Source organism: Sinocyclocheilus grahami, unplaced genomic scaffold (genome assembly GCF_001515645.1).
Source record: "Sinocyclocheilus grahami isolate Dianchi unplaced genomic scaffold, SAMN03320097.WGS_v1.1 scaffold1578.1, whole genome shotgun sequence".
Taxonomy (NCBI): domain Eukaryota; kingdom Metazoa; phylum Chordata; class Actinopteri; order Cypriniformes; family Cyprinidae; genus Sinocyclocheilus; species Sinocyclocheilus grahami.
In genome coordinates this window covers 264,694-287,900 of record NW_015506757.1, presented here as the reverse complement: position 1 = coordinate 287,900, position 23,207 = coordinate 264,694, and the positions used below count along the sequence as shown (strand labels likewise).

Genomic DNA, 23,207 nt, shown 5'->3' with positions numbered 1-23,207 from the left:
ACAAAAGGGCAATACCTAATATGTAAGTGCTGTGATAAGTGTCAGTTAGCCAAACACAGTACACGTAGCAAGTTTTTTTTTCTTATGTAGAATTGACGTTCAGAAAATGGAAGAAAGGAAAGTGAGAGCATAAGAGAAGGCGAGGCATGAAGCTGAAACTGTGCAGTGAAGAAAGAAATTAAGTCAAAGAAAATGTAGATGCAGAGTATAACTATTCAAATTATGTTCACAATTAAAATTCAGGGATTAGAGAAAATTATATGAATGTCAACATGTTTTGATTTTATGCATTAATTGAGTAAACTTATAAATTTTACTCCTATATAGCTTTAACTTACTCCTGTAGCCAAGGCTATATGTTGTTGGGTTTGCAAAATATGTTTGCTTGATAATATACATTAATAGTAGCTGTAAATCAGACACATTAATCAAGATAAAAAAAGTATCCAATACCTAGTTAATGCCTAATGAATGTGATCATTCTCATATATAGATTTATTAAACAATTACCTTTTGTGCAAATGTGTCGTGTCAAAATAAAACCTAACGTCTTAAGTGACCACTATTTCTTCCTATGACTTACTATTCTTTCAAAATGAGACACCACTGCCACCATTTCTGTTAAAGGCTATTACAATTTAATGGTTGTGAATTATTAACCGGTAATTTAATACATTTTGATGAGGCTGGTTATATTTAATAAATAAATACATTTAAATAAATAAATCTTAACAATTCACACTGATCAGTCAAAGAGGAATCAAACTGATAGAGGTAATGTAAGAAATATTTTTATTTTTTTAAGTGCACTTTCAAAATGAAGCATTTGTATTGCTACAGTATTTGAATGAAAAGTTTAAAATCAGCTGAAACGTTTAAGAGAAATCACTGCAGAATCAAATAGCATTATTTAAAAAAAAACTTGACTGAATTTAATAGATTTGATTCAACTAGATATGAATATACTGAAATGACTGTTACTGTAGGAAACTAGCAGAAGCCAAATATAACTCCGTGCAGTCAGATATACTCTGGACGCACCACAAATCTAAAACTGTAATCATCAGGACAGGGGTTTGGCAGATCCATACTGCTGTTATTTGGAATCACTGCCATGCTGTTTTTGAAATCTTGAACATGAAAGACATTGTTTTCATACTTACAGCTGAGAATCAACCTGTTGCTGTAGCGAATGGTGCTAGTGTATCTTTCCTGATTACCATATCCGTAAAACCTTGCAACAGGAAAGGATGTACATGACATACCATAGTTAGAGCATTCCTGAGCACTAAGAAACACCTGGGCTTTCCACTGGACCTTTTGTTCTCTGTAAAGAGCACTAGGGTGTGCTGGAGTGGAGAAGGTTTGTATTCTGTTATTTTGGCCATAGTGATAGTATGGGTAATTGACGGTTGTGTCATTGATAATTACACTCCACTCATCTCCAGTGTAGATTCTGGATAGATACTCACTACTCATGTTATCCATTTGATTCCTGATCTTAGAGAAGGGCAGAGCATTGAACTGAAAACCTCTGAGCAGACCAGTTAGGTACAGTTTCTCATGATTCTGACGGAGAACGCTTGAGGAAAACTGCGTTTCATACAGTTTATCCACTGGGATTAAGAGGAAGCGGATGTGATTCAGGAGACTGGCCTGTTGATCTGAACTAATCTCCTCACCTTTGTCTTGGATCCATGTCTCCAGAGCTTCAAGAAGAAAAGCTTCATCATTCACAATCAGGTCTGAGCGCTGCAGCAGAGCGTCCATCATGTGAAAGGAGATGGTGCTCCACACTGGAGAGCTTATGAGGTACTCGCAGTTCCAGGAAAGATACTGAAGGACGTTCTCCTGCAGAACAAGATCACCTGTGCGAACGCCGTACTCGTACATGGATACCTGTGTAAGGAAGGTGTTGTCTTCAGGAAGGAGTAAAGTGAAGGTCCTGCCGACATCCTCCATAAGCTTCTTCACTCCAAAGATAAACGCCAGCTGATGCAGACATTGAGCAGACGTGATGGAAACATCAATCTGACGTGTGTACAAATACCTGAACAAAAACAGATACTGTAAGTGTTTTACACTGATAATATAATCAGTTCTGATCTGCACTCAATTTGGATTGAACTATGAAGTGGTCTTCAGAAAGTTACCTGAGAAAAGCAGAGACATGAGGATGGCAGGTCTGGCTGACATTCACTGTGAGGTTTCTGGAGTCATTTGTTATGTTTAGTTCTGGATAAAACATGAGGATCATTTTGTGCACACAGAATGTCAGTTCTTCCTCTTCACTGGTGTCTTGTACATTAATTCTGAAATCACAACTATCTCCACTGTCAAACAGAATGCCAAGATCATGAGACAAACCCAGACTGTTATCCACAGAGAACTGACGGTTGCTGGTTATGTTTTTACCTGCAAAGATAATGTAATAAAACAGATTAAAAAATACAAATAACAGAAATACACATGCAAAAATATCAAGTTGCTGAGTTTCTTACCAGTCTCACAGACCACTCCTGCATCTTCTTTATGTGAGCAGTCAGTAACACCCCAGCCTTTGAAGCTGCATTCAGACAATGAGCTCTCAGAGCCTTTACAGTTCATATCATCCAGCCAGATTGGACCAGAACCTACAAAAAAACCATATAGAATCTGGATTAAAAATATAAGACAATTATTTTTATCAGTGTGTAACAAAGAAATTGTGCTGTGGAGTTTGTACCTTCACCATATTGTCCTCCAGCCATAACTGATATCGCTCCAGGAAAACCCAGCTGACGACACACCACTTGCGCTTCAGCCAGTTCCCATCCGTCATCACAGACTGTACCCCACTGTCCATCATGGTAGACCTCCACACGACCAGATGATGGCAGATCCCCCACCAATCGCACTCTGCCCTCCTGCTTTGGCTGCTTTAGTCTGTCATCTTCATCCAGTGACAGAAGATTTATAAGAAGACAAAAATTTAGAAATGTTTACAAATATATTTGTGACTTCTCCAAATACAAATAAAAGTAATTTAATTCAAAAGCAAGCTTTTATGTACTAACCAAACAGGGTCAGACGCTGTGCTGAAACGTGAAGAAACAGCAGAGGCCATAGAAGGTACATGATTCTTCTTTTGCTGGAAATATTGCAAACAGCAGCGACGGGAACACAATTCACAACTGAATGAGTTCTAACACAACTTTTCTTTTAAATAACGACCAAATCAAGTCAACTATTATGAAACTTGGATGAAATGCTGTGTGATCACTTTTGAGGAACCAAAAGTTTCATTTCGTGAAAATGCTATGTTTGGGAAGTTTCGTTACTGCAACCTACCATTTAAACAAGAAGTGTCTGTCAGCATGTCTGGACTAAGGTTAGCCACATGCAGTGTAAGTAAGATCAGTCAAAACAAATTCACACAATACAAAAAGAAAGTCATTGTAACCAAGGGGGGTTGAGTCTGATGCTGTTTTTCCAGGGTCCCTACAGCCTGCCATCCCAACGGCTGCTGCCAAACTGTCCCTTTCCCCACTCAGTCTCATCCCATCTGGTCCAGTCCTGCCCTGTCCTGTCTAGACCAATCTGGCCTTTCTGCTCCACCTGGTCCTGCCACAATGTTTTCTCTTCCCAGACTAAAGCCCCTTTCTGACTTGATGCCATGTTCCCTCCGTCTTTTCATTATTGTGACCTTGCCCTCTATGGCCTCCCTATAATGCTGATCTGCTCTGGGTACTGACAGGATTCTGCTCTCTCCTTATTCACATTTGCTCATGTTTTCTATGTTTGTGCCAGGACCAGAGTTGACCAGGGATGTGTGATGATTTGACGGTGTCAAACTCCACTGTTCTGCAGAGTATAGCCCCAACTCTAATTAGACACATCTGATCCAGCTAATCAAAGTCTTTAGGAGTGCTAGAAACTTCCAGGCAGGTAGGTTGGAGCTACATTCTCCAGGACAGTGGCCTTCAAACAGATGAGTTTGTCATGTGCCTTAATCAAACGCAACTGAAAAATCTTACCCATGTCTCAGGATTGTTTGAAAATTACAGGCAAGTGTGTTTGATTAGGGATGGAACTAAACTCCTGGAGCGAAGTTGCCTATCCCTGATTTAGACCTTAGCTGTGTTTGAAATCGGGCCCTATGCCTACATTCACTATTCCCTACGGGTGGGCGAATTTGGACACGGAGTATGCCAGAAGGACTGCCGTTTTTGCATAGTTTGTGCTTTCTGTGTCAGGGTTTTGCCCTGACACTCTGTTGGTCTTGTGTTTGTTTCTCGTGTCTATGTTGTCTTGTGTCAGCACATGGCCTAGTTGATTGTTTTTCTCAGCCATGTGCTTCTCTAGTCCCTCCTCCTTGTTTCCTCTTTACCACACCCTCTTGTTAGCCTTGTTGGTCTAATTGTGCTCACCTGTTCCTCGTGTGTTTTCCTCCCTATTTATAGTGTCCCTTGCCCTATTGCCTTTGCCGGTTTGTGGTCATTCTTTCCCTTGCTATCGCTGTCTGTGGAGGTGGCTGAGTATGTGTCCATGTCTCCCTGCCTGTTTGATCTTGTGCGCTAGTTCTTGCCCTAGTCTTGTCTCTTGTAATTCTATGTTCTTGTCTTGCTCCTTGTTTTTGGATTTGGTCTGTTTTTGTTTCTTTGCTTTTTATTTTAGTATTCATTTAGTTCTCTTAGTTCTGATTTTTGTTTGATATTTATGGTATTTGTGTTGGTTAAAATAATAATAATAATAATAATAATATTTTGTTTTGTTTATGCTCTTGCCTGCATTGAATTTGTTCCTGTGGAGCCTTGTTCTGTCTTGTTGTGGTGTTTGAGTTCCTGCCCACTAGTTCCCTTGCCTGGAATCTAAGGTGCTTCAGAGTTTACGGTCAAATATCTGAGCTCAGTTCTATGGTGCCTTGTTCTGTTCTTCCCACCGGCCTGGTCTTGTTGCCCCCTCTGCTGCTATAGTATTCTGCCAGTGTATGTCTGACGCGGCTCCAGTGGCCTTTCCTAGCTGTCTCTGTTTCCTGTGTACCTGTTGTGGTATCACCTGTGCACCTCACTACCCATTTGTATCGGTCTGTTTTGTCAATAAACCCTTGTTACTCACACTGTGATTCCAGACCCCTAACATTCTGTATAATAATAATTTGAAAACATACCAAAACAGTTACCTCCAATAATAATTAAAATATTTTTCTCTAACTCTGTCATGGAAACTAGCATGTATCAACCTTAATTAAACATTTTAATAATCACTTAAGAAATACATTTATACCTGTATGTTATTACGCTGTATCCACACTGAACCAGTGGTTTGGAACATGGAAGGATAGGCTTGTTGGAGATGCATCGGCACTGCGAAGACCGATAGGCATATGACATCAAAGTACTGTGAGAGCAACTGAAGAGCAGATGATTCTTTATGCTTTTGATTTGCTCTCATAGTACTTTAATGCCGATCGGTCCTTGCAGCACTGATGCATCTCCAACAAGTCTGATGATTCCGCCGCAGGCACCATCTTCTGACAAAAGGCGGGAATTCATTGGGACAACCCTCCCAGTGCATTATGGGTATTCTGTAGCTGTTGAGTGTACATCGGTTGTACACTTATTATTGCATGATAGAATTTATCGTGTGTACTCAAAGACTACAAATGGCTGTCCCCTAAAATAGTGCTCTATTTAGGGTATAGGAGGTGATTGCAGACACAGCCCTTGCTCTGTTAAAAGTTATTTATATACTTTCCCCATACTCTCTCATTTATTGTGCTTCCTTTCCTGTTTTTTTTTTTTGCCAAATTGTTTCTCTACCCAGTGTCTGGACTCTCTGCATGCCTCAGAGCTCATTCACCTCTCTCAAGCCCTTTGGTTCTGGTTGCCAGTTTTGGATCTCTCAATACTAGGTCTCCTGGACCTAACTTTGCACATGGTTTTCCCTTATGCTCTTCATGGGCCTGATCACACGTGGTCATTTTCTCTTGGCTTGTGTGGCTGCTATAACTCCCTTACAGTAGCAAAACAAAATGGACTGTTAAAAAGTTAAGGGTCAAGAACCTAACTAAACACGGATCACCATAACGGTGAGGTAAAAATGCCGACTCTTTCCTTCTGTGATTCTGCTTGTTAATATCAGATGCCTTAACTAATGGTCAATCATCACTTAATTAATCCCGGTATTATCTCATTATATGTAACGCTGCTTCAGTGTTATTTTTAACACTCTTGAGTGTGAACCGAAGCTCAGAAGAGTTAATTTAACATGGGGGTTTGCAGTGCACTTTTTACTATATATATATATATATTTTTTTACTATTAGCTTGTACAGTATTCTAGTCGGCACAATTGCTTTCTGAAAACCAAACAATGCTCTCTCAGAAAGGAGCATTGCTGGTACTGCTCTTCACTGGTCCTTTCTCACAGGCAGATCCTTTAAGGTTGGAGCAGAGGGGTGTCTATCACATAAGCTAACTACTGGGGTGTCTCAGGGAGCGCAAAATGCTTATGGAAAAATGTTCTGGGTGCTTCCTTACTGGCTCAAGTCAAGATTCCAAATCTCTAAGAAAACCCAAATATTTAATTTTGCCATTTAGTGATTATGAATAAATAAATGCAAAACTGTCTAAAACAACAGAATATCCTGTGCATAAAAGAAATGAAAAAAATAATAATCACAACTATAAAACAAGGAATTTAAAATTTTGAAAATGATTTAAAAATTGATTTAAAAGGTTTAAAATGAATTTAAAACAGTTAAGAATAGAAAATGATTATACATAAAATATAGTGCAATCAGTTCGGACATTGCGCAGTGCTCATTCAATAACTGCACAGCTAAACACACAGATTGATTCAAACAACTGGATAAAATAAAATGAGGTTCACCAAACTCTTTCTTAAAAACCTTCAATCTGTTGTTTTCAGAAAAAAAGCAACAAATAAAAAGCTCTGGTGCAAGTAAAGTTGATGTTGTGGCAGTTCAGTTTTTGTGACAGTTCAGAGTTCTTTTTAAAAGTAGCTGATCTGCTAAAGACACTGATCAAGAAAGTAAAAAACTAAAATGCAAGATTAAAAAAAAAACATTCAACAAAACCACATGGCAACTGCAATAATGTGTGCAGAGTAAATTATTTTATGCATGTACTATAGTCTATCACTTCACTTCATTCATTCTTTTACATTCATTACACTGTAAGTACAGTACAGGCGTGAAACCACTAATGGTCATTGTTGAAATGGGCAATAATTATATATATATTTTTTTTGGATGAAGGCTCTGATAAGTCTCTCAAAATAAAGTTTCAACATGTACTAGTTTCTTTAGTCTCTATAAACACAATCACATTTTAGGCAATGGCTGTTGGCATTATTTGAACATCATTCAGCTATTTCAACATAAAGACGCCTCAATGTCCACATCTAGATGTACATCATCTAGAAGAAGGTATTTACTAGTCCTTGGCATGTATTTACCTTCATACAATCCCTTTGACACTAAATGAATTCAAGTCCCTCATACTTCACGTCGCCAATCTTAGTTTCAGGAAGCAGGATTCGTTCGTGGCATTCACACCAGGGTGAACGCCACAATGTAAGCGGCAATTTTTTTCCTGCATCCTCCTCAGACTTTAGAGCAACAATAATCTGATCATCGGTGTCGGGGACAAACTTAAAGGATGAAAAGCCATGCGTAGGGTTCAGGGGCCCAACGTTTCTCACTTTAATGTCCTGGAAGTCTGGTGAGCAGCTGAGCATTAGATTGGTGCCCCGCCGCTCAACTGCTGTCTCATATCGCTCGCTGCTAGCGCGTCGTGGCAGGAAGAACCAGCGTTGTAATGTGTCACTCCAAGCTGCAGACTCATGTATGAGGTACCCTGAGATGACAATAGAAAGGAAATGAACAGGGACTGGAAATAAAGCATTCATTCTTAGCTACTGAATACTAGTGAATCTCACAAGACTTTTAAGAATGTGTCATGGAAGTCATATTTTACCCCAAAGTTAGAAAACAAAATAAAAATGTTATGAAGAAAATGAAGTCTGTTCACTATGAAAACATTCTAACTTTCAGAATTCAATGAGACATTCCAAGTGTAGTCCAGTATAAAATGGGATGTTTTAAAAAACACACAACACGATTGCTGAAATACTATTGGGGAAAATTATATTCTGTTCATTATATAGTAAACTCGACCATCAGACAAGCATTTATTAGTAATATTTTACAAGATTTACCCTGCTTACTGTCAATGGTGTGTACTTTAAATGGCTTATGCGCTCAACTGCACAATAGACGGAGTGGAACTTGGGTGTTAAGACTACAAGAGCTCTTGACACAAAAGTTATTGTAATATCAATGCCACTTTTAAAATACAAAATTCACCACTCAATACAAATACACACTGCATGTAAGTGAAAGGCTGCTGCTTACCAGGTGGGCTGATGCCTGCAGCGCTGCGGAGAGCGTTATACTTAGGAACCCAGTTCTGGTGCTGTACATCTCCGTGGAATCCCACCACTTTTACCCACTCAGGATTGTCATTCAGCACTTCTCCGTTGGTGGTGGTCCACTCCTTCCCCAAACCCCCCACATATAGGTGCTCATCCTTTACTGCAAGCCACACGGCCTTAAACCCTAGAGAATGTAAGAAAAAAAAAAACCACAACTGAAATCAGATATCATGTTTGAATTGATTGCTTTGTATTTCACCATTATACATTTATTTTAATAGTTTCTGACTGTTACCTTGTAGTCAGCCATTCAATTATTTAGAATGTAAAATTAAGTCCTTAAAATGTGTGTTTGGGGGCTGAATATTAAAGATGCACTACACTCTCACAAAAATTGTTCAGCTGGGAATGTATCCTCAAAGTGACACCTTTGTACCTTCTTTACCCCTAAAAAAAAGGGTGCATAGTACCATAAGTGTACAAACTACCTTAAGGATACATATTACTACTCTAAGCTACTAATATGCACCCTTTAGGGATAAAGAAGGTACAAAGGTGTCCCTCTGAGGAAACTGCCCCAGTGACAAGCTTTTGTACCCCTAAAGGTACAAAGTGTGCATTTTGTGCACACTGTTGGCCCTCTAGCGGTTGAAGCATAAAACTACAAGTCACTGAGAAGCATTGTTTTGGTAATTACAGCAGTTGTGCTTCGGCTCCGTTATTCTGCGAAGATTAATCTATTAATGGTATGAGGTGCACTGCTATGCTCACGGTTACAGGTGATCGCCATATCAGTGTGAAGGTCGCTAACAACATCAAATCTCTCCCAGTATGTCTAATAAGCAGGTAGATCATATGCTGCTATTGGTTTGACTTGTTGAAATCAATTTTGTTGCAAAAGTTGGTCATCTTGACATTAGACATAACGACTACTATTCATATCAGATAATGGAGGAGAATATAACTTGGTAAGGCTATTTATAGGCAAATAGACTAACACAATAACTGGTTAAGAGATTGGTATTACTGGCATATTATTCTTTCCTTTCTCTCACATACTCTTTTTTGGCTTTAAGTTACTTCCACTGCTTATAGAAGTAACCCGACTTTCATTACTTTATATACAGATATGACGTAAACACACACAGACAAGAGATGAAAGTATGCAGTTTTCTTGGAAATCTGTCCCAACAACTCAAACTATAAATAATTTTTACAGGTTAATCACAGTGATTTAGGGTAAGGCAAAACACGGTTTGGAAGATGGTTTTATGATGTACTCGCTCAAAATTTAAATTTATGTGATGTAGTTTTATGTATTCAGTTCGTATATCACTTGACCCTCAAGTCAGCGGAAACACTGATGGAATCTGTGAGAGGTACTGGTATTAGCACCATTTGTGGCCATTGGGGCAGTTGTGGCCTAATGTTTAAAGAGTCGGACTTGTAATCCGAAGGTTACAGTTTTGATTCTCAATACTGGCAGGAAATATAGGTGGGTGAACAGCGCTCTCTTCCACCCTCAATACCCACGACTGAGGTGTCCTTGAGCAAGGCACCTTATTGCTCCCTGGGCACTGCAGCAAAAATGGCAGCCCACTGCTCCAGGTGTGCACCCATGGTGTATGTGTTCAATACTCACTGCTCCTAACATGTGTGTGTGCACTAACTTGTATTGGTTAAATTATGAGGGTTATGGGTTACCATACTTAACCTACACATCACTTTGAAAACATTTGGGCTTTTTAATTTTGCTGCAAAAACAGTACTTTAGCAACACTAACCTTTTGAAACTGAGCCATCCCCATCTGGCAGTATGACCCAGGGAACTGCTTTAAGTCCATCTATATTATATACAACACCCGTACGATCATCCACGCTGTACAGTTTGCCATTAAACACCAATAATTTGGAGAGCTCCATGCCCCAACCCTTCTCTGCCAGGTGAATTTCCAAGACCACCCTGTCCTGATCCCATTCACCCCACCACTGTATCCCCACTCTCCGACACCAGGAGGTGACCCTTCAGCATGTAGCTGAACCAGGTCAGCTTCTTGTCGCTGAGTGAGTTCGTGTCCAGGTCCGCGATGAAGCCTATACGGTAGTGTGTGCCCTGTGCTGTGCGCTCTGGTGGACTGAGGGGGTATGTGTTATTGTAGCGGCCCTCCGTTCTCACCTCCTGATGGTTTAACCTCAAACCATATTTGCCTCTGGGTTGGAGGTGAAAGGGCAAAAGCTGCATGTAGATGAGGAGGACGAGGGTTAGTGCTGACGCTACCACCACAATGGCTTTCCATTTGATGTGAAAGAGGGAATTGGTGGTGTTGGTCATGGAAGCCAGCATTGGGAGCCCTCCAACAGAGATGTGCAGAGAGTTCATAGGCTCATTTTGGTTAAGATGTGCATAGCCATGGACTTGCTGATTGCCTGCACATTGGCTTTCTAACCATGCAGAGCCAGGTCATATGCTGGCTCGCTGTGTGCAGCTCCTTAAAGGGGTCAGAACTCAGGCCAGACTCATCCATTGTGCAGAGAGGTTTGGCCTGGAAAACCTGGAGCACCGGCATGGTATGGAGCACTGAGCCAGCCTGGACAGCTGCCAAATAAACCCTCCCCACTAGAGCAGAGGTGGTTCTGCAGGGCTTGGATGGATGCACCGCCTTCAATCCCAGGGCCGATGGAGGGATGAGATACACAGCAACCACATCTTCCAGAGGGGGAAGCTTGCCATAACCCTTCTCCTCAATGGGGTCAAAGGATGTCCTTGCCAAAGCATACCCACTCCTCTGCATCCAAAGCTGTCAATGACATGGAGTCATCTGTGACAGCTTCCTCCTCCGATCCGCTGAAAGCTGCTTGCTGCAGACTAAGTGCACTGATTCTCACGTGGAAACAACACCGCCATGGAAATTGGTCTTAGCAAATGCTCTTTGAGATTGCCAGATGGCCTCAGGGAAAGCACTGATGAGAGGTGTCCTTCCTCTGCCAGGGATCTTCTACGGTGAGTAGCAGGCTTCGAGCTTCTTTCTTCTTCTTTAGAGTCCTGCGAGGAGATGATCTTCACATTTAAAATGTTGAAAACTGATTGGAAATTAAATGTATAACAGCGACACCTAGCAGCGGATAGATATTGTGTAGCCTAGTAGGTGACATCTGGGACTATTTTAGTTTCTGCACTTTGCCACAGATATGGAGTGCAACACTCATTCATTTTTCAGTTATCGGACAATCAATACACTTTTTTAATGACACTGAATATTTGACTATGCTTGCTTTCATAGAAGAAATGTCGTAATAAAAAAAATCTGAACAAATATATTCTAGCCTAAATCTATTCCCACAAGCAAGCATTGTAATTTCAGCCTGATCCAGCAGATGTCTTACCAGTCTCACAGACCACTCCTGCATCCTCTTTATGTGTGCAGTCAGTAACACCCCAGCCTTTGAAGCTGCATTCAGACAATGAGCTCTCCGAGTCTTTACAGTTTATGTCATTCAGCCAGATTGGTCCAGAACCTAAAAAGTATAATAGAACACGGGCCAAAAATAAGACTGTTGTTATCACAGTGTGTTTAAATGTAACATTTAAATGATCTTGTGTTTATACCAATAAATGTGTTTATACCTTCACCATATTGTCCTCCAGGTGTAACTGATATCGCTCCAGGAAAACCCAGCTGATGACGCACCACTTGTGCTTCAGCCAGTTCCCATCCGTCATCACAAACTGTACCTCACTGTCCATCATGATAGACCTCCACATGACCCCAGATCCCCCACCAATCGCACTCTGCCCTCACATTTAGGCTTTGACTCTTCATCTGTCGCAATCAATAAACTTGTTTTTTTAGAGGGTTCATAAACATTTAAAAGAAAGCCCATGTCTAACAATCTGCGAAACAATGAAGGTGTAAGGGTAACAGGTCAATTTAGCTCAAAGGGAATCATTTAAGATTTTATAGGGAATTTGAACAGAATCACTGTTTTTACGGCCAGCGATTCATTGAACGAGCCGTTTAACATAAATTCTGCAATGGATATTAATATCCAAAATATAGTGAAAACACTATTTATTAGCAGAGTAACAAGATCGGCAGTTTAAGACATTAACTTGTAAGCACAAAACACAAGATGCTTCTCTTTTCAATATGAAAAAGACTTTATTGGATAAATCTAAGACCATATTGTCCTCCAGGTGTAACTGATATCGCTCCAGGAAAACCCAGCTGACGACGCACCACTTGTGCTTCAGCCAGTTCCCATCCATCATCACAAACTGTACCTCACTGTCCATCATGATAGACCTCCACATGACCCCAGATCCCCCACCAATCGCACTCTGCCCTCACATTTAGGCTTTGACTCTTCATCTGTCGCAATCAATAAACTTGTTTTTTTAGAGGGTTCATAAACATTTAAAAGAAAGCCCATGTCTAACAATCTGCAAAACAATGAAGGTGTAAGGGTAACAGGTCAATTTAGCTCAAAGGGAATCATTTAAGATTTTATAGGGAATTTGAACAGAATCACTGTTTTTACGGCCAGCGATTCATTGAACGAGCCGTTTAACATAAATTCTGCAATGGATATTAATATCCAAAATATAGTGAAAACACTATTTATTAGCAGAGTAACAAGATCGGCAGTTTAAGACATTAACTTGTAAGCACAAAACACAAGATGCTTCTCTTTTCAATATGAAAAAGACTTTATTGGATAAATCTAAGACATATAAACTAATCTAACACATGAACACACGCATTCACACAAGTTGCAGAAAGAGAGAAAGTGAGGAAAGAATGAGTTTAAGAAAATGAAAACGTGAAAGTTTATAGCAATCTGTGAAATTGCATAGACATGAGCAACCATTAATAACGTAATTAACCCTCGCATTGAGTTCCTTATATTAAATCCACCAGTTCAGCACAGAATCTGGAGGCAAGTTACTTGCGTTGCCTGTGTAAAGGGGTTCCCTTTGTTGTTGTCGAAAAGGGGGTTTCCCGAGGTTGCTGATTGGCTGGAAGTTCAGTCTTGGGAAGCCAGTGGTTGGGTGTTGGCTGACCATGCGGAGTTGTGGGCTGGTTGAAGTTTTAGATGGCACTCGAGGTTGGACTCTGAGACACAACATTAGGCAAAACATAACTCAGAACACGAAACTCTCAACGGAAAAGAAAAAAAACTAAAGTAAAGAAATAGAAGTAAAGTTTGACGAGACTAGGTGGCGTTTCTCCTCATGGTTTTGGAGGAGCTGGCATGTAAGCCAGAGCACGCTCAAAGAGCGCAAAAAACGATGACTGAAAAGTACGGCTACAAGCCATGACCAAAAAAGCTAAAGAGCTAAAAGGCGCGATGACTAAAAAACATAGCTCAAAGCTATGACTAAAAAGCCGCATGGCTAAAAGTGATGACTTGAAGCAGTGGCTAGAAGCTAAAGCTAAGAAGCTAGATGCTAAAAGCAATGATTTGCTGGTGTCCTGCGTATTTAAACTGGGCTTTTGGACACATTCCAAATGGTGCCTTGACCAATTAGATATAGTCTTTGATCGGGGTGTTGTATATTTCTCCTCCCAATACATAAATCAACATGTCATCTCATCAGTTACATGGTCCCGAGTTTTCCCGCTCTTGCAGAGTATAATTTTGGACATGATTTCTATAACAAGAATATGATACATTTGACAAAGAATTGATTGGAAGAAATGTTTCAAGCATGAAGATTCAAACACACACATACTAAACATGAATATGACCCCTTAAGCTATTAAATAGTAATTAAAAAAAGACTAACACAATAAGTGATTAGAACATGATAGTCGAATGTGTGGGTTACATACATGATATGGAGTTAAGCAATGGACTGATATTAGTTTATAAGCCTTTTTGAGTTCATTTTGGTGCATCTACATCTGTAAAAGACTGTTTCTGTGCCATTCTGTGAACATAAGGACATATTCTGTGAGGACCCGAGAGGTTAAAAGATCTCCTAAGGAATTTCAGTCTGGTTCTTTTCTTCTAGGTGGGGGGAAAAGTCAATCCAAAGAGCTCGTGATCATGATTACTATCACTGGTTTACATGTGATGGTCATGCTGTGCATCTCTTTGACCATTAATCTTGCATACTTGCCCCAAAATTGACAATCTCCTTTCTGAGTTGTTATGATCAGTGTGTTATTTTGTGTTAATGTTGAAAGCTGTTCTGTGAAAGAATTGGTTGGTTAGGCTTGCTTCAGACTGTCTGGTGCTAGGATCTGATTTATGAACATCCTGTTGTCTTCTGCCTTTCTGTGGAATTCGGCTCCTTGTGTAACCATGTTCTTGATTGAATCTTAAATTGTCTGATTGGGTCTGATACCCTACAAAGGCTATATTTAAGATAAACAGCTTTGCCAAAAAATGTTGGCGATAGTACAAGCCAACATTGGAGAGCCACAGTTGTGCAGAGTTTTGCTCCAACCTTTATAAAAACTCACCTTGCCTGTAGCTTTTTGGTAACCCTTAGAAATGTATTAGCTTTTTTAGGTATGTTTGATTATGGTTGGCGCTGAAGTCTGTAGGACTGTGGCTCTCCAGGACTGGCCAATGTCAGTCCTGGAGAGCCACATTCCTGCAGACTTCAGCTCCAAATCCTAAAGTAGTACTATAATCTTATATTTGTAGACGCATGCATTTTTTGTGTAATATTTATAAAGAAAGTGCAAATGCAAATTACATTATGTAATTTTAAAACAGCTGTATATAGGCTACTAACCAAACAGGACACATGGAAAAATATGTCCATAACATATACATGATCATTTTCTTGCTGGAAACTCTTTAAAACAACAAAGCAGGATGAACACAATTCATGAAGGTTCTTACTGAAGACGTACGGACCGTCTTGCTTTCATTAAATATCTGCTAAATGAGGTCAAGCATTGTGAGATATTGCTTACATGATCTACAACTGTCCAATCACATTTAAAGTCTACCTTGAAGTTTCATTTCACGAGAAAGCAAATTCAGGAAACCTGAATAACTACAGTGTGCATGTTCAAACAAATCCTGTTTGAGTTTGCTACAAAAACCTTTCACACAATGCAAAGAGGAGGTTCTCAAGCCATTTCTCAGCACTGGTGTACGTACATAAAAAGTCTATGCTCAAATAAACCTGACTGTTTTCGGTTTTATTTTATTCCTTTCCACGAGACCTTTTGAATCTGGGTGTTGGCATTCCAGTGACTTCTGTGACTGGACCTGGCTTTGAAACGGATTTGAGCATGACGCAGCTGAAACACTCAGGATTGCTGCAGATTATTGTCACGTATATTATTATACATGGGCTTTTATATACTGATAACTGTACATTTAGGATCTGAACAGAAATTCAAGAGTTACAGTACAACAAAAGGTTCATAAAGTACTCGCAAGTCTTTTACAAGAAAAGATATTGCAAAATGAATAAATGTAAATATAAATACTTTTTATGGTCCACCCTTTTGCCAACCCTTTTATGGTCCACTGTCATCTCAATTTGAACAGGGTGGACATTAACAGCTGGACAATAAATAATCTTTTTTTGACTAAGAGGACAAAGCAACACCTGTTGCAATACTTAACACATCATTTTAATAAATTGATAGAGGGTGAATTCAAGTAAAATGGGCCGTTTAAGATTGATTACACTGTGCTCAAACGATTTACACTTTCAGAGTATAACAATGGTCTTTTATCAAAGGGACACTGTTTCTTAGAATAAGAAAACCGTTTTGGCTGATGCTATATGACACTGGTGGGTGTGAACACATCTAAAAGGAGAACTCATGAAATGTAATCTCTTTCACATTCAGATCTTTATTTCAAACTTTGGTAGGTTCCTCGCTAAAACAATTATTGTGTTTTTTGTTAACATGAATTAAAACACAAAGGATTTGTTAAAAACGTTTAGTTTTTATTGTAAGGTGAATATTGCTGGCATACTTTGGCTGAAGGTGCTAGATAAAATTGGCCCACTTTGAACCTTCACTAATTCACATTCATTAATACACTGACATTCACTGATTATTTTCATGTACATTTAGTCATTTAGCGACTTACAAATGAGGACAATTGAAGCAATCAACACCAACAAAAGGGCAATACCCAATAAGTACTGTGATAAGTGTCAGTTAGCCAAACGCAGTACACATAGCAAGTTTTTTATTTATTATGATTTTTTAATGGTTTTAAGTTTTTTTTTTTTTTTTTTACAAGTTAATGATTGTAAATTATTAACTGATAATTTAATAAATGTTGATGAGGCTAGTTATATTTAATAAATACAAAAATGTAAACAAATCTTAAAAATTAACACTGGTCGGTCAAAGAGGAATCAAACTGATAGAGATCATGTATTTTTTGAAGTGCACTTTCAAGCATTTTTATTTCTACAGTGTTTAAATGAAGTTTAAAATCAGCTGAAACATTTAAGAGAAATCACTGCAGAATCAAATAACAATTTTTAAAAACTTGACTGAATTTAATAGATTTGATTCAACTAGATATGAATATAATGGAATGACTGTTACTGTAGGAAACTAGCTGAAGCCAAATATAACTCCGTGCAGTCAGATATACTCTGGACGCACTACAAATCTAAAACTGTAGTCATCAGGACAGGGGTTTGGCAGATCCATACTGCTGTTATTTGGAACCACTGCCATGCTGTTTTTGAAATCTTGAACATGAAAGACATTGTTTTCATACTTACAGCTGAGAATCAACCTGTTGCTGTAGCGAATGGTGCTAGTGTATCTTTCCTGATTGCCATATCCGTAAAACCTTGCAACAGGAAAGGATGTACATGACATACCATAGTTAGAGCATTCCTGAGCACTAAGAAACACCTGGGCTTTCCACTGGACCTTTTGTTCTCTGTAAAGAGCACTAGGGTATGCTGGAGTGGAGAAGGTTTGTATTCTGTTATTTTGGCCATAGTGATAGTATGGGTAATTGACGGTTGTGTCATTGATAATTACACTCCACTCATCTCCAGTGTAGATTCTGGATAGATACTCACTACTCATGTTATCCATTTGATTCCTGATCTTAGAGAAGGGCAGAGCATTGAACTGAAAACCTCTGAGCAGACCAGTTAGGTACAGTTTCTCATGATTCTGACGGAGAACGCTTGAGGAAAACTGCGTTTCATACAGTTTATCCACTGGGATTAAGAGGAAGCGGATGTGATTCAGGAGACTGGCCTGTTGATCTGAACTAATCTCCTCACCTTTGTCTTGGATCCATGTCTCCAGAGCTTCAAGAAGAAAAGCTTCATCATTCACAATCAGGTCTGAGCGCTGCAGCAGAGCGTCCATCATGTGAAAGGAGATGGTGCTCCACACTGGAGAGCTTATGAGGTACTCGCAGTTCCAGGAAAGATACTGAAGGACGTTCTCCTGCAGAACAAGATCACCTGTGCGAACGCCGTACTCGTACATGGATACCTGTGTAAGGAAGGTGTTGTCTTCAGGAAGGAGTAAAGTGAAGGTCCTGCCGACATCCTCCATAAGCTTCTTCACTCCAAAGATAAACGCCAGCTGATGCAGACATTGAGCAGACGTGATGGAAACATCAATCTGACGTGTGTACAAATACCTGAGAGGCATGAAGCTGAAACTGTGCAGTGAAGAAAGAAATTAAGTCAAAGAAAATGTAGATGCAGAGTATAACTATTCAAATTATGTTCACAATTAAAATTCAGGGATTAGAGAAAATTATATGAATGTCAACATGTTTTGATTTTATGCATTAATTGAGTAAACTTATAAATTTTACTCCTATATAGCTTTAACTTACTCCTGTAGCCAAGGCTATATGTTGTTGGGTTTGCAAAATATGTTTGCTTGATAATATACATTAATAGTAGCTGTAAATCAGACACATTAATCAAGATAAAAAAAGTATCCAATACCTAGTTAATGCCTAATGAATGTGATCATTCTCATATATAGATTTATTAAACAATTACCTTTTGTGCAAATGTGTCGTGTCAAAATAAAACCTAACGTCTTAAGTGACCACTATTTCTTCCTATGACTTACTATTCTTTCAAAATGAGACACCACTGCCACCATTTCTGTTAAAGGCTATTACAATTTAATGGTTGTGAATTATTAACCGGTAATTTAATACATTTTGATGAGGCTGGTTATATTTAATAAATAAATACATTTAAATAAATAAATCTTAACAATTCACACTGATCAGTCAAAGAGGAATCAAACTGATAGAGGTAATGTAAGAAATATTTTTATTTTTTTAAGTGCACTTTCAAAATGAAGCATTTGTATTGCTACAGTATTTGAATGAAAAGTTTAAAATCAGCTGAAACGTTTAAGAGAAATCACTGCAGAATCAAATAGCATTATTTAAAAAAAAACTTGACTGAATTTAATAGATTTGATTCAACTAGATATGAATATAATGGAATGACTGTTACTGTAGGAAACTAGCTGAAGCCAAATATAACTCCGTGCAGTCAGATATACTCTGGACGCACTACAAATCTAAAACTGTAGTCATCAGGACAGGGGTTTGGCAGATCCATACTGCTGTTATTTGGAACCACTGCCATGCTGTTTTTGAAATCTTGAACATGAAAGACATTGTTTTCATACTTACAGCTGAGAATCAACCTGTTGCTGTAGCGAATGGTGCTAGTGTATCTTTCCTGATTGCCATATCCGTAAAACCTTGCAACAGGAAAGGATGTACATGACATACCATAGTTAGAGCATTCCTGAGCACTAAGAAACACCTGGGCTTGCCACTGGACCTTTTGTTCTCTGTAAAGAGCACTAGGGTATGCTGGAGTGGAGAAGGTTTGTATTCTGTTATTTTGGCCATAGTGATAGTATGGGTAATTGACGGTTGTGTCATTGATAATTACACTCCACTCATCTCCAGTGTAGATTCTGGATAGATACTCACTACTCATGTTATCCATTTGATTCCTGATCTTAGAGAAGGGCAGAGCATTGAACTGAAAACCTCTGAGCAGACCAGTTAGGTACAGTTTCTCATGATTCTGACGGAGAACGCTTGAGGAAAACTGCGTTTCATACAGTTTATCCACTGGGATTAAGAGGAAGCGGATGTGATTCAGGAGACTGGCCTGTTGATCTGAACTTATCTCATCACCTTTGTCTTGGATCCATCTCTCCAGAGCTTCAAGAAGTAAAGCTTCATCATTCACAATCAGGTCTGAGCGCTGCAGCAGAGCGTCCATCATGTGAAAGGAGATGGTGCTCCACACTGGAGAGCTTATGAGGTACTCGCAGTTCCAGGAAAGATACTGAAGGACGTTCTCCTGCAGAACAAGATCACCTGTGCGAACGCCGTACTCGTACATGGATACCTGTGTAAGGAAGGTGTTATCTTCAGGAAGGAGTAAAGTGAAGGTCCTGCCGACATCCTCCATAAGCTTCTTCACTCCAAAGATAAACGCCAGCTGATGCAGACATTGAGCCGACGTGATGGAAACATCAATCTGACGTGTGTACAAATACCTGAGCAAAAACAGATACTGTAAGTGTCTAACACCAATAATATAATCAGTTCTGATCTGCACAATTCAAATTCTCAAGGAGACAGTTGGTTTGAGCTATGAAGTAAAGTGGTCTTTAGAAAGTTACCTGAGAAAAGCAGAGACATGAGGATGGCAGGTCTGGCTGACATTCACTGCGATGTTTCTGGAATCATTTGTTATGTTTAGTTCTGGATAAAACATGAGGATCATTTTGTGCACACAGAATGTCAGTTCTTCTTCTTCACTGGTGTCTTGTACATTAATTCTGAAATCACAACCATCTCCACTGTCAAACAAAAGGCCAAGATCATGAGACAAACCCAGACTGTTATCCACAGAGAACTGACGATTGCTGGTTATGTTTTTACCTGCAAAGAAAATGTAATGAATTGCATTAAATAATACAAATAACAGAAATACACATGCGAATATATGTAGTTGCTGAGTTTCTTACCAGTCTCACAGTCCACTCCTGCATCCTCTTTATGTGAGCAGTCAGTAACACCCCAGCCTTTGAAGCTGCATTCAGACAATGAGCTCTCCGAGCCTTTACAGTTCATATCATCCAGCCAGATTGGACCAGAGCCTAAAAAATATATATATAGAATATGGATTAAAAATATAAGACAATTATTGTTATCACAGTCAGTGTTGCCAGATTATTGGACGGTTTTGAATTTGATTGTGCGGGTAAAAATTGGCTTGGGCAGGTGGACAAAATTTGGGCTGGTTTGTGGTCAGTTTGGTGGTTTTCAATCATATAAATTGCATAAGCTAATTGTTTAACAAACAAGCCCAAGTATGCATGTACTGCATCCAATCAGTCATCACAACGTTAGCCTACTACACACACACACTGCAGAGACGTTGGTGCTGATGTAAATGTCGACAGCCACACTTATGACGAGGGCTCAGCAGACAGACGTTATGATTCATGAGTGACAAGTTTTTAGCATGATAAGTTATAACGTATCTGATTTTGAATGTAGTGACTGTATATTCAAGTTAAAAATTGGCTTGGGCAGGTGGACAAAATTTGGGCTGATTTGGGGTCAGTTTGGCGGTTTTCAATAAATTGCATAGGCTAACAAAACAAGCCCAAGTATGTATACTGCATCCAATCAGTCATCATAACGTTACTAGACATACACACACACTGCAGAGGCGCTGGTGCTGATGTAAACGTCGACCGCCACACTTATCAGAGGGCTCAGCAGACAGATGTTATGATTCATGAGTGACAAGTTTTTAGCGTGATAAATTATAACGTATCTGATTTTGAATGTAGTATGACTGTTTATTCAAGTAATCACAATGCCTAAATATAAGTTAAGGAGTGGGAGAGTGACTCATCTCTCAAAATGTGAATTATTGTGGAGTGAGATGACACGAAGGCTCTATCACTGCAACTCCGAAATCAGAGCACATTTGAATTAATCATAACCGAAACTAAATATGTCGGTTTATACGATCATGTCTTTTATCTTTTAAATGTCCAGATTGATAAATCCTTGAAAACGGCTAGACTTGATCAGTTTTGACCGTGCAAAGTTCTGTATTATGTTCTATAATATGAATTTAACAAGAGGCTTCCTCTAGTTCTGTGTAAAATTATAGAGTGACACGAAGGTAAGCGCATTATTGTTGTTGTTATTTTTTTAATTGTCGGATTATAATTAAGTATCAATGAATGACACAGTTTAGGGTTGACTGTCATGGTGTGCGCATGAACGAGTGTGAAATACATGCTAATTACGTAGCTTTTTTCTATCACTTATATTGGGCACTTTTTGCATTTAAACTGGATTATTCTGACTTCTGACATTGAAAATCATGCATGTGTTGTTTCGAGGGTATCGGTTAATTTCATGATTGCCGTTTTGACAGTGTCTGCTTGCATATTTTATTCATGTTTGGTAGCCTAATTCTCTTTAATGTAGGCTATTCGCCCCGATTCGATTGGTATACCTGCGAAATTTATCTAATTTATATGATTTTGTCATCAATATTTTGTTTTAAGGAGTTAAAATGGCCCTTATCAACCTTGATTTACATTCTATAACATTATTTTTGACAGTTAAAGTTTTGGGTGGTTTTTGGGCAGGTTTTTGTGAGCTTTTGGGCTGGAAATCGTCCATCCAATCTGGCAACACTGATCACAGTGTGTAACAAATAAACTGTGCTGTGGAGCTTATACCTTCTCCATATTGTCCTCCAGGCTTAACTGATATCGCTCCAGGAAAACCCAGCTGACGACACACCACTTGTGCTTCAGCCAGTTCCCATCCGTCATCACAGACTGTACCCCACTGTCCATCATGGTAGACCTCCACACGGCCAGATGACGGCAGATCCCCCACCAATCGCACTCTGCCCTCCTGCTTTGGCTGCTTTAGTCTGTCATCTTCAGCCAGTGACAGAAGATTTAGAAGACAGAAATGTAGATATAATAGTGACATGCAGTCATCATTTTAAAAGCAAGTTTTTATTTACTAACCATACAGGGTCAGATGTTGTGCTGAAACGTGAAGAAACAGCAGAGGCCATAGAAGGTACATGATTCTTCTTTTGCTGGAAATATTGTGAACAGCAGCGACAGGAACACAGTTCTCAAATGGGTTGAGTTACAAAACATCTTTTCCTTTAAATAACGACCAAATCAAGTCAACTGTGAAACTTGGATGAAATGTTGTGTAATCACATTTGAGGACTACCAAAAGTTTCATTTCATGAAAATGCTACATTTGGGAAGTTTCATTACCGCAACATACGCATTTAAAAAAAGAACTGTCTGTCAGCATGTCTGGACTAAGCTTAGCCACATGCAGTGTAAGTGAAATCAGTCAAACCAAATTCACACAATATAGAAAGAAAGTGATTAGTTAATTTCATACGTCTTCTCCCTGTCACAGCCAAGAACGCAGTTCCACAGCTGTCATCGCCTCTAATCATGGACAAGGCCAGCCACCAGCTCTTTGCTGACAAGCTAATTTTATCAGAAGGCCTGGGGCCCGTTCTTTGTACGTCGCTAACTCAGTTAGCTGGATTTGATTGTTGACGATTTCGCCTGATCTTCGATTGTTTGGTTCTTCGAAGCTCATCTCGGAGCTGCTGTAATAGCAACAGGTCTGTTAGCTTAAACTTGCTCGGGAGCAGGCTTATTTCATGTAAACAGGATTAGATCGCATCTTTTTAAGCAGAATTGATACTTAATATCTGTGCAA

General features: G+C 39.3%; 2 protein-coding genes and 1 pseudogene across 3 annotated transcripts; all 3 read right to left on the bottom strand.

The window, feature by feature from the left end:
• Nucleotides 1-815: 815 nt before the first annotated feature.
• LOC107571307 (galectin-3-binding protein A-like) lies at nt 816-3,232 on the bottom strand. Its single transcript, XM_016257624.1, has 5 exons — nt 3,057-3,232; nt 2,726-2,932; nt 2,502-2,633; nt 2,154-2,415; nt 816-2,050 (listed from the first exon to the last, which is right to left on the bottom strand). The coding sequence occupies exons 1-5, from the start codon at nt 3,115-3,117 to the stop codon at nt 1,021-1,023; spliced, it is 1,692 nt and encodes a 563-aa protein (XP_016113110.1). The 5' UTR covers nt 3,118-3,232; the 3' UTR covers nt 816-1,020.
• Nucleotides 3,233-7,198: 3,966 nt separating this feature from the next.
• On the bottom strand, nt 7,199-11,005 carry LOC107571297 (soluble calcium-activated nucleotidase 1-like; annotated as a pseudogene).
• A 5,675-nt stretch (nt 11,006-16,680) lies between these two features.
• Nucleotides 16,681-22,599, bottom strand: LOC107571308 (galectin-3-binding protein A-like). 2 transcript variants are annotated; one of them, XM_016257625.1, is made up of 5 exons: nt 22,481-22,599; nt 22,181-22,387; nt 20,438-20,569; nt 20,090-20,351; nt 16,681-18,050 (listed from the first exon to the last, which is right to left on the bottom strand). In XM_016257625.1, exons 1-5 carry the CDS (start codon nt 22,539-22,541, stop codon nt 17,021-17,023), a joined length of 1,692 nt encoding a protein of 563 aa, XP_016113111.1. In that variant the 5' UTR covers nt 22,542-22,599; the 3' UTR covers nt 16,681-17,020. The 2 variants fall into 2 exon arrangements, with proteins under 2 accessions (XP_016113111.1, XP_016113112.1); XM_016257626.1 differs by lacking the exon at nt 16,681-18,050 and adding an exon at nt 18,729-19,963.
• Between the last annotated feature and the right edge of the window lie 608 nt (nt 22,600-23,207).